At 48.2% G+C, this 10,060-nt stretch overlaps 2 protein-coding genes and 1 long non-coding RNA gene across 4 annotated transcripts; 1 reads left to right on the top strand and 2 right to left on the bottom strand.

The window, feature by feature from the left end:
- The first annotated feature begins 642 nt into the window (after positions 1-642).
- brms1 (BRMS1 transcriptional repressor and anoikis regulator) lies at positions 643-4,471 on the top strand. Of its 2 annotated transcripts, none has more exons than XM_040180140.2 (10): positions 643-829; positions 2,071-2,301; positions 2,394-2,484; positions 2,597-2,724; positions 3,257-3,336; positions 3,422-3,518; positions 3,637-3,726; positions 3,822-3,886; positions 4,072-4,111; positions 4,206-4,471. In XM_040180140.2, exons 2-10 carry the CDS (start codon positions 2,073-2,075, stop codon positions 4,211-4,213), a joined length of 828 nt encoding a protein of 275 aa, XP_040036074.2. In that variant the 5' UTR covers positions 643-829; positions 2,071-2,072; the 3' UTR covers positions 4,214-4,471. The 2 variants fall into 2 exon arrangements, 1 of the variants encoding a protein (XP_040036074.2); XR_013468292.1 differs by having other exon boundaries at positions 658-829; positions 3,958-4,111.
- Positions 4,472-4,870: 399 nt separating this feature from the next.
- Positions 4,871-5,992, bottom strand: LOC144410326 (uncharacterized). The gene is made up of 2 exons (XR_013468293.1): positions 5,733-5,992; positions 4,871-5,267 (listed from the first exon to the last, which is right to left on the bottom strand). It is a non-coding gene; the product is annotated as an uncharacterized LOC144410326 (long non-coding RNA).
- A 501-nt stretch (positions 5,993-6,493) lies between these two features.
- Positions 6,494-9,995, bottom strand: tmem179ba (transmembrane protein 179Ba). The gene is made up of 6 exons (XM_040180137.2): positions 9,822-9,995; positions 9,476-9,591; positions 8,552-8,748; positions 7,847-7,984; positions 7,664-7,742; positions 6,494-7,536 (listed from the first exon to the last, which is right to left on the bottom strand). The coding sequence occupies exons 2-6, from the start codon at positions 9,569-9,571 to the stop codon at positions 7,357-7,359; spliced, it is 690 nt and encodes a 229-aa protein (XP_040036071.2). The 5' UTR covers positions 9,572-9,591; positions 9,822-9,995; the 3' UTR covers positions 6,494-7,356.
- Positions 9,996-10,060: the final 65 nt, after the last annotated feature.

Here is a 10,060-nt window from a genome sequence, read left to right as displayed (position 1 = left end):
CCTTGTGCAGGTAAATGATAGAAGTAATTGGTAACTTTTAACGCCTCTGTTCACTACGTGTCCATGAAACTCTGACTAGCATACACAATATCTGATGAAATTGAGAGCAGGCTTTATTAATGGCATTAGTTTTCCTCCCAACGACGTTCAAAAATGTCTGCAATAAAAAGGTGTTTAGTCCAAATGAAAGCGAGTTCCACCATTATCCTGGCAATGGCCTCTGTTGTGTTAGTGTGGTGCCATCTTGTGGTTGGTTGCAGTATCAATTCACACCCCAAAGCAGGAGTGTTTTGTCCTGCATGGTGGTTCATTTAAACCCAAGTGAGAATGATGCTTATCAACAATCTACAGGCATGATAAAAAAGAATGATGATGAAGTTGGATCCTTCCGTGACATGAATCTGTGTTGCATACACATTAAAGGAGTACCGTTTAACTTTTTAGGATCATTATATAATTACGGATAATATTATAATCTCCCAGATATTATACTCTGTAAATAATATTGAGATTGAAAAAAGGGAGATGCGCGGTATTTTAAATCCAGTCTATTGGTTGATTCTACTGTTGCCAGCACTAAACTGGATTATAATTGGTCCGCTCAAACCTGCTTCAGCGTTTTGATTGGACGCGCGTCGTTAGGGGCGGTCGCTCCTCTTGGTCATCCTGACTCTTCCGCGACGGCTGGACGCTGATTGGTTGAATCCACGGGTCGTGAGAGTCCCGCAAAGTGTCGAACTGAAGACCGAAGTGAAGAGGAAGTACTTTTTAAAAATGGAAATATAGACAATGATACTTTAACTTTGTACTGCCGAGCAGCGGGAGAAAGGTAAGCCGACTGGTGCCGGGGCCGCGAGGGCTTATCCGTCCACGAGCAGCGGCGCCTGCCTCCACGGACGCAGGACGTCACTTGTTAATCCACGTACAGTTGAGAGATATGGTCGGAATGAAAGCCGCCCGGCGGCGCTTCAACCTACTTAAACGCATCCCCGCGGTCGTTATATTGCTAACTAACAAACGTCGAGAAGGCAAGGTTAACACATCCGTGAGTTGATCAACTTGAGCGGCGTTGACGGTGTGAGGAGCAGCCGGTCATTTCCTCGCCGTGTGGTTTCGATTGTTCGCTAGCGATGCACTTGACTTCACGGCGTTTGTCTTTTTTTTAAATGCCGTTATTCAGACGATAAAATGCAACGACGACCCTCTTTAAATCTATTTGAGGTTTGCAATAAAGAAGACAGCACTGGGGGTGTATAACCGCTCTGGACTCGGGTCGTTGTTTGCAGTCTGAACAGCGCCGCCGTCTCCATAACGTTTACAGTTTTACTGTATGACATCACGGACGCTGCCAGTGGTCACCACAGACTCAAACAGAACATCCGGTATGGCAACAAAATAAAAGTCCTATTAATGTACGTAGAAAAGGTTTGAGGGATATGAACGGTCAATGGCCGCATTCTTTTTAATATTTGCCTCTCTGGCTGCTGTGTGTCAGGTAAATTATTTAAAATGTGTCGTCTTTTTTTCTTTTTCTTTTTAAACCTTCAGACGAACAAAACGGTGCAGATGCTCGTTCTGGTACGGGTTGTTTTATTTTGCATGACAGATCTCCGGAAGCGACACGGTAGCTCGACGTGTCGCGGGCTTCCCGGTGTTGTTCTATTCAAATTATTCCCCATCTGCACAGTAAGCTGCAATCAACCAGGCGTTATTGTCTTTTTGGACCACGCAGTTGCATAATACCCCTTTTGTCTCCTCTCTGTTCTTTTCTCTGTGGCTCACTATTGCAGCCCATGTGCAGTGTCGTCATTCTTCAACATCAACCCATATGGAGCAAAATAGAAAGCTGTCAAACCAATTGGCCAACATATGTGTGTTATTTCATTATCGGAGTACATTTACTCCCTTCAGTAGTGGATGCATAAAAGGTCGGAACACATGAGTGTACCAAATGACGATCACAGCTCGACCAGAGAAGGAGAGCCACGATTTGGCTGACCTTTCACACCTTCACCCAAATACACTGCCTTTGTCTTTTTGTGTGTGTGCGTATGTGTGTGTGTCTGCCAGCCATGCCCGCCCAACCCAACGCGAGGGAGCCGGAAGAGGAGATGGAGGCAGAAGGAGAGTCCCAACTCCCGGAGGCCAACGGAGAGGTGGAGCAGCTGCGCGGGGATGAAAGAGGAGATGGGAGAGGAGAGGAGACCATGGAGGAGAGCACGGAGGAGCGGGATAGCGACTTGGACGATAGTGAGGATGAGGAGGAAGAAGAGGAAGAGGAGGAGGAAGAGGAGAGTTCAGGTACAGTGAAGTCCTCCGCTGTGTCGTTTTCTGATTGAATGCAACGCCACTCGTCTTAACTGTCTCTGTCTCGCTCCCTGCACGCTACGAAGAGATGGATGATGAAGACTGTGAGCGGAGGAGAGGAGAATGTCTAGATGAGATGCTGGATCTGGAAAAACAATTTCAGGAGCTAAAAGAGAAGTAAGCGGAGACAGGAGGGGGGACTGAACTTGACACTGTCCCCCTTGGCGGGGTTTGAAATCACCCCGATCAAGTGGAAAAGGGGAAGGCTGACTCCACCGTGTGATTGCAGGTTGTTTCGGGAGCGGCAGAACCAGGTGAAGGTGAAGCTGGACGAGGTGCTGACGGGGAAGGCCGGAGAATACAAAGAACCACTGGCTGCACTACAGGAGAGCATGCAGATACGAACGCAAGTGGCTGGTAAGTACAACATTGAAAAACAGAACATGATGAGCTGGGATTTGAATCCGCTCGGAGCAAATCACTTTGACCACAGCGGAATGAGGCCACACCGATAACCATGTTACCGGTATAGATTTTATTCAATGTGGCTGGCTTGCCATTTAATGTATAAAACAACTTATTGACTTGGCTTCAAAATACAATGCGCATTGTATGAATATTAACAAAAAAAAGAATGACGTAACAGTAAGTATTTTAAAATGTTCTCAATGTCTCAATTAGCCTGATACAACACTTGGCCAGTGTGTGGGGCTGTTCAACAAACGAACCTCTCGAGCCGAGCGAAGCGTCTCCAGTCTTTACTCTATTAGTGAGTGAGTGATCAATTCCAGCATGTAATAAACAAAGGTCCATTTAAAAATAAATGACGTGCGTTGAACTTGAAAAGATAAGAAACTGAAACCCGCTGCGATGAGTAGTCAGAGGTTTGGTGTCGCTACTAAGGAGACAACCTGAACTAAAGGTCTCCTCCTTCTGTCTTTACCTGCAGGAGTGTACAAAGAGCTGTGTCTACAGGTGATCAAACACAAGTACGAGTGTGAACAACAAGGAGCAAAGCAGCACCTGGAGGTACGTGCCGCACACTCGCACAATGCTAGCGGAGAAAGTCCCCGAGGCCCAAAGGTCTGTATGGGATTGTGTCTGTGGGCTACAGAGCGAGCAGGCGTTGCTGTTTGACGCCATGAAGACCGAACTGCTGGAGAAAATCAGAAGACTGGAGGAGGACAGACAGAATGTGGACCTCACCTCAGGTCACCTGCTGCGCTTTGACTGACATTAAACGTTTGGTCACTTTGGTTAGAGAAAATTGGAATGCCAGTTTTAAAAATTCTGTTTATGCAATGAAAGATCGATATTTTTTCATTCCAGAGTGGAGTGATGAGCTGAGGGGCAAGCAGTGTAAAAGAAATGACCTGCTGGGTGGGTCAGAGAGGAAAAAGAAGGTAGCTCTGGTTTCAGGTAAACGCACCTTTTCTCAGTCTGTCACCCGTCGACCTCATCGTTCACCTTTCACCCTCAAGTCGATTTAACTCGCCTCCCCCGCTGCCTCACAGGGCCTTTCATCGTCTACATGTTGAGAGAAATCGACATCCTCGAAGACTGGACTGCTATCAAGAAGGTAAAACAAAATGTGCTTCTGTTTCAGCTCCCACATTTTTACACTTAAATGTAACTTTGCACTTAATTAAGGGGAAGACATTCCTCGACATCAACGCCTCATACCACCCTACATAACAAGTAACCAGCTCGATGAATCCCAGCCCCACGTGTAGTTTGGTCATTTGCTCTCTGCGTGCTTTTCAGGCTAAAGTAGCCCTGTCGCCATCGAAGAAGAAAGCTGAAAGTGAGTCTGCAAGTCAACCCTTAGCGTAGATCTACAAACCCCACAGTGTTCAGAGACCCTCCATCCTGTAATCCACCTGCAATGATTGTTTCAGAACGGTGATAACGGGGGGATCTCACTGAAGACCACCAGGAGCAACAACCAAACTTCACACACGCACAACGTGCACAACATTCCCAGCTGTTTCCACCGTGCAACCATTTTCTCTCCTCCAGATCTCCCCCCCTCCCCTCCCCTCCCCTCCCTTTGACCGCTTGTTTGTTTTATATTGCTATTTAAAAAAGGTTCTTAATGATGTGACAACCATGTATTTATAGAATGATTTATAACAGTAATTAAATTGTAATCTTTTTTTTGTGACACGGTTTTGCGTGTTCTTTCATTTGATGCTCCAGGTTTTCTGACTGTGAAACGCAGCCGCGGTTGCAGTTGTGGGGTTTCGAGGGTGAACTCAACATTTAGAGAGACCGTGCAGAACGTGTCACGGCCTCCTTTCAGCCCTCGAAGTGCGTCGTGTGTTTTCCTGCAGTCGGTAACGTTATGTATGTAGGGAAGAGCCCTGGAATTGGCTGTTTTCCGAAGCTCGTGCGCTTCCATGACAACGGCCCAGTGACGCACGCGTTCAGGCGTAACTCGTTAAAAGTGGGACAGACTTCGGTTGCGCTTTGTCACTTCGCTGTGATATGATCGAGTCAACGCGAGGTGGAAAATGAGGGCGGACTGAAGCCCAATGAGGAGCACTGACGAGAGACAAACACGTATAGTTGGATGTGGTTTAATTTGACACAAGGGATTACATTAACATTCTGCCCACAAACTGGGATCCATCTGTTCCACTGGGAGCCATGACATCACCGCCCCCCCCCCCCACTCCGCTTCCTCACAGGTGTCTGCTGAGTTTACGCGCCTGCCTCTCCCTGGCCTCGAAGGCCGCTTTGGTGTCCAACAGTTCGTCCAGCTGCCGGCGGATCTGGGCCATGTCGAGCTGCGCCGACTCGCACCGCTCCGTCAAGGCGGCCGACTCCACCCGCAGCTGCGTGGAGGCCGCGGAGAGCTGCTCGCTGCGCTCACGGCACTGCAGCTGCATCCTCTTGGCGTCGTTGAGGAGGGACTCCACGCTCACCGCCACGGACTCGCACTGGTTGAGGGACATGTTCTGGAAAGCGACGGGAGGAAAGGTCAGAGGGTCAAACGAAGCGGCATCTGGACTTTAAATGAGGATGCGGATTGGAGGCTCGGAGGCTTTTCAGCCGTCTGTCTGGGCCTCTCTGTGATTTGTTTTTGAGATTTGGTGCTCTACATTTTTTTTTGGGAGGGGCAGGAAACTTTACCGCCATCCTGCCAAAATATCAGATGAAGTGAATCAACAGCTCGCAGTCACAAGTCCAGCACAGGTTTTAAACCAGAACGTTTGATCTGCAGCGAGTGAAGTAGCTGAAAGAGGCTTATCGCGGCTTAGCTCGCTCTACAGTGGCCACCGCGCTGCGCTTCTCTTCTATCTCTATCCTCGCATCAGCCATCGGCCTGCATCGCTTGTGTCACCACTCCTCTTCTTCTTCTTCTGTATACACACAGCTCATCTGTTCCCAAGCAGTAACAGCCAAATGGGGAAAGGTCTTACCATACGCTCCAAAGTCAAGCCAATCACAAGCTTCGTGGCCTTCTTCTGAGACTCGAGTGCGAGAAGGTCCTCGGCGTTCTCCAGAATCCGCTCTCCTCCCGGTTGTCCGCGTCCGACTCGGACAGCAGCTCGGGTGCTTTAGGTGACGGCGGAGAATACCTGTCTGTGGACAGGTATTCTTTTATCATCAGGCGGTGTCGGCGCGCGTCTCCCTCTCAGTCCCGTCCCACCTTTTCCCTCCCTCGCTTTCTCTTTAGTCTACCTCTGGGCTCAAGATAGGTCAGTTAATCCGCAGAGATTAGGCAGTTCAGGGAGTAAGAGGCTTGTTATAACAGCAGGTGTAAACGGTTTACTTTGACCTGCCGGGTAACCGCTGGCAGCACTGGTTTTTAGTTTGTTGTTTATTTAAAAATATCGAACCTAGAGGCCAAACCAATCCAGAAACAGGCTTCTAGAGGGAGGGGAACATAAAAGTAACTATTTTAGTTTGTTATCTTGTCATAAATCACTGTGCTTTATTACTTGAATGAGATGGCAGAATGAATATAGTATTATTCCCCCTTGGTGACCTTTACAGTCTCAACATTAAGATGATATCTCATCGCACAACATCAAATACTCAGAATTGCCTTTGTTGATATAAAACTATTCTCCAACACTACGTGAAACAAGAACTTCCAAAAGGTACCAGTGAGTACTGGTCAGGGAGCAGCAGAGGGAGACACAGCTCAACGTTACAACACCAAAAGAAAGCACATTCATTGGGTTTGAACTCTTTGGTTTATTGGTTTAAAAACGCTCCATGTGTCGAGTAACATCACCGCAAACAGAAGTTAATACCTCAACATTCAGCTTTTCTTTATCCTAAACGCAGTATCAGGCTGGAGTACTGGATGAGCACCTCTGAGTAAAACTAGAGTGGATATCAGATGTAACAGTTAGGCCAGTGGAGAATATATTGTCATTAAAAGGAAAAATCCCCCTGAATTATTGGTAAATTAATATAAAGAAATCTTACTCCATTTCTATATGCAGTGATCCCCCCACATTGTTTCAACTGAACCGATCTGAGATCAAACACTCAATGATTCAAAATGCCAATGTGCCTTGACATCAAATTAAATAATTTGTTATAAATAAAGATGGGAGTAAAACTGCTTGGCACATCGTAGAAACAAAGTACAAACTACAAAGTCACGGGATAAAAAATAAAAAGCTTTTTGAGGACCTTGTTAATTTTTTGTCTGTCACTCCCAAAATGTGTTAAATAAGAAACAAACGCCTGCCATAAACACCGTCTGCCCGCGTGACCCGGTAGACATGAGTAGATGCGGGAAAGGTGTGAGTGTAAACACGCTCTACTCGACGAGGAGGGGAGGGGGGGCAGCATGGATTGCTATTCCATTGTGCTCTGCACGCACAGGTTTTCCTTATCGAGGCGCAACACTTCCTTTAAACCAAAGTGTCGCAACACCCGAAAACTAAGATGAGCAAAAGTCATTTCCGCTCAAACTCTCACCGAATGTGTTCGCTGGACAAAGCTGCATATTCATCTACTCCTGCATGCGAGTCATCCTGTGACCCCCCCTCCCCCCCTCCATCCTCTCCCCTTCCCCCGTGTCCTTCACTGAGGCCCCGCGGGACGGTTGAAAAACGGCTCCGTCTCTGCGTCCGTCACCCCCGCCTCGCCGAACAGGCCCCCGGCCGGCCCGCCGATGACCTCTGACCCCGAACCCTGACGCCTCTGGAGGATCACGAGCACGCCGATGATGAACCAGAGGAAGAAGTTGACCCACACCGCCGTCTGAGGGGGAAAGAGGTCACTTAAGTCACCCGCCGCCGTATTAGCGAGCTTATTATTATTTTTTTACTACATATGAATGAAAGTGAACGTTTGGTCCACACAAAGAGCGACGTGTCCGTTCACTGACCTCGGCGTTGTATAGACTGTTGAAGAATCTCGCCCCTCTAAGTGGACTGACCCACTTTCTGGTCTGGGCCTCGTCACAGCTTCGAGAGACAGAAATGGATCACACGTTACAAAGTTACAGGTTCTTCCGTTTGAAACGCATCATTTGTGTCCTGTTGTGTGTGTGTGCGCGTGCGTGGGCCACCTGGTGATGTTGGGAACAATCTGTAGGAGCGAGTTGCAGAGCGCGTCCCGTCCGATCTTCAGCATGCAGCCCGTGATGAGCAGGAAGAAGAGGAAGAAGCCGCTGGCGGCTACGTTCAGGTTCATCCACACGCGCTCCCTGCGGTGGGGGGCAGACGGGACAGAAAGAGCGCGAGCGGTGAGCAGCTTTTGATGGGGTGGAAAAAGAGAAAGGGAGGACGTTTTAAAAAGGTCATTTCAACCGCTGAACGAAAGGAGATAATTGCATCAGATACGGCTGCTACGACAACACGCCTAGAATTCCCGTCCCCATAGCTTTTAAAAACTACTTAAGGTTTTTTTTTATGCCGCCACTCCAGCTGTACCATTCGGTCTGTAAACCTGGCAGCTAAAATGTTTCTCTGTCTCAAACAAGAATACAACTCTGTCAACCAGATGAACAAGGAATATTACATATACGTATTAAACTAACTTGAAGGCTGCGCGGGAAAATGGGTGCAGCTTTAACAACATGCTGCTCTGATATTCTGAGTGCTTAGACATTGGTGTGTTAAGTTCATCATGTGTTCATCTGCCTTCAACTTAGACACGGCCCGAGTCCATCGAGTGAACTGGTCTGAAAAGCCTGTGGAACATCCCCCCCCCTCCATCCCCCTTCCCCCCCTCCACAGGGCTGGAGAGCACGGCGGCGTACGGCGAGCTTCACCTTCGGATCTCCCCGTCGATGCAGAACATGTAGAGCCAGTACAGAGACACCAAGAAACACACCACCGCCACCATGACGGATACGGTCGCCACGAAGTAGCACAGAGACGAGGAGCTGGAGGACTTGACGGCAATAAGGTCGGCGGTGGCGTTGTAGTCGACGAGTCCATACAGCATGCAGCGGCCTCCGAAGTTACCCTGAGAAACAAAACTATTTAACAAGGTGCCTTTGTTCGCGTGCAGGATTATAGTCGAGTTTGCGTTGCAATGTTTCATCAACTTCATCACTGGTGAGACTGCAACAACAAAATAGTACACACACACACACACACCGCAGCATGTGACTTGTATAAAGGGAGTTGAGAGAATAATTGGGCACGAGGACGCTGTGGTCACGTGGTGAGGGCAGCGCACATTTTTTCACATGCACGCATCCCCTGGTCACCCAAACAAAGAAAATTAACTTAAAGCCTAAAGCATTTTTGTAATTAAAGTGACGGGGTTTTTTTTTTGTCTTTGGTGGGCGTCACGAGGGAGCTGCACTGTGATGAGGGACAACGTGCACGCCAATAAGGACAACACGCACCAGAGTGAAGACATCTACAGGAAGTGAAAGTGCGTTTTGGGGGTTGTTACCTGCTCGCGCTGTGACGGCTGCTAATATGTAATAAGTGAGAAGTTAGTTATGCAATTTGTTACATTTTTTTAAAGCAACAGAAAAAAGTTATTATTTTCGAAAATATCATTAAGTATATCATTAACTAGACAAACACGGTACGAACAACATACGACACGCTGAAGAGAGGTTTGGTTTCGTTCTGGTAAACTTTAGACCTTTGGGAAAACTTTCTCGCGCACGAGTCCATCCGGAAGAGGACCGCGACAGACAGAAGCCCGCGGGTCCGTTTCGGGGTTAAAAGGTCACCTGGACTATGGTGATGGAGGCCGCGGCGATGATCCCACAGACGAAGCAGCTGGCGTACAGACCCAACTCCAGCAGCAGCAGCCCCGTTGACGCCATCGTCCCGTGGAACCAGGTTCCTGTGTGGGCAGAGACCAGCGTCAAGGCCGCCGCGGTGAGCGGAGACGCAATATCCGGTCCGGCTGGTTTTCAAAATAAAGTCCCAGGTTAGGCGCTCGAGTGGCAGCGGCCACTGACTCCTCCGGGTAAAAACCGAAGAGAACTAGTCATAATGGAAGAGTTAAAGAAACGGGAACAGGCTCCTACCGACTTTCTCGTATGTGGCAAAAATGAAGAAAACTTTTCTTACCAGTCACAAAAGCCACGCTTAAACGTTTTACGCCCGAACACCCTGATTTCCTGCGTTATTTCGGTACTTTTTCGTCGGCTTGTATCGGTTCCCTCTTGAAGCTGCCAGATGAGACTATTTCTGCGTCCTTTTTAATTCCCTCCCGTTCGAAACCAATGAAATACTGCTTTTCTTGAGCCCCACCAGACACGCACGCCCGCTTATAAATGCGCACAAATCGGTAATTTGCCACACTGGTG

The sequence above is a fragment of the Gasterosteus aculeatus genome, chromosome 7 (assembly GCF_964276395.1).
Source record: "Gasterosteus aculeatus chromosome 7, fGasAcu3.hap1.1, whole genome shotgun sequence".
Taxonomy (NCBI): domain Eukaryota; kingdom Metazoa; phylum Chordata; class Actinopteri; order Perciformes; family Gasterosteidae; genus Gasterosteus; species Gasterosteus aculeatus.
This window is presented reverse-complemented; position numbering and strand designations above follow the sequence as displayed.

What these genes read in the sequence shown, in the direction of transcription:
- tmem179ba (XM_040180137.2), bottom strand. Translation starts at nt 9,571, where the DNA reads ATGGCGTCAACGGGGCTGCTGCTGCTGGAGTTGGGTCTGTACGCCAGC. An exon ending in ATCGACGGGGAGATCCGAAG is followed by an intron (nt 7,985 to 8,551) that starts GTGAAGCTCGCC and finishes CCCCCACCGCAG; the next exon opens with GGAGCGCGTGTGGATGAACC. An exon ending in ATTGTTCCCAACATCACCAG is followed by an intron (nt 7,743 to 7,846) that starts GTGGCCCACGCA and finishes TGTCTCTCGAAG; the next exon opens with CTGTGACGAGGCCCAGACCA.
- brms1 (XM_040180140.2), top strand. Translation starts at nt 2,073, where the DNA reads ATGCCCGCCCAACCCAACGCGAGGGAGCCGGAAGAGGAGATGGAGGCA. An exon ending in GATACGAACGCAAGTGGCTG is followed by an intron (nt 2,725 to 3,256) that starts GTAAGTACAACA and finishes CTTTACCTGCAG; the next exon opens with GAGTGTACAAAGAGCTGTGT. An exon ending in ACTGGACTGCTATCAAGAAG is followed by an intron (nt 3,887 to 4,071) that starts GTAAAACAAAAT and finishes CGTGCTTTTCAG; the next exon opens with GCTAAAGTAGCCCTGTCGCC.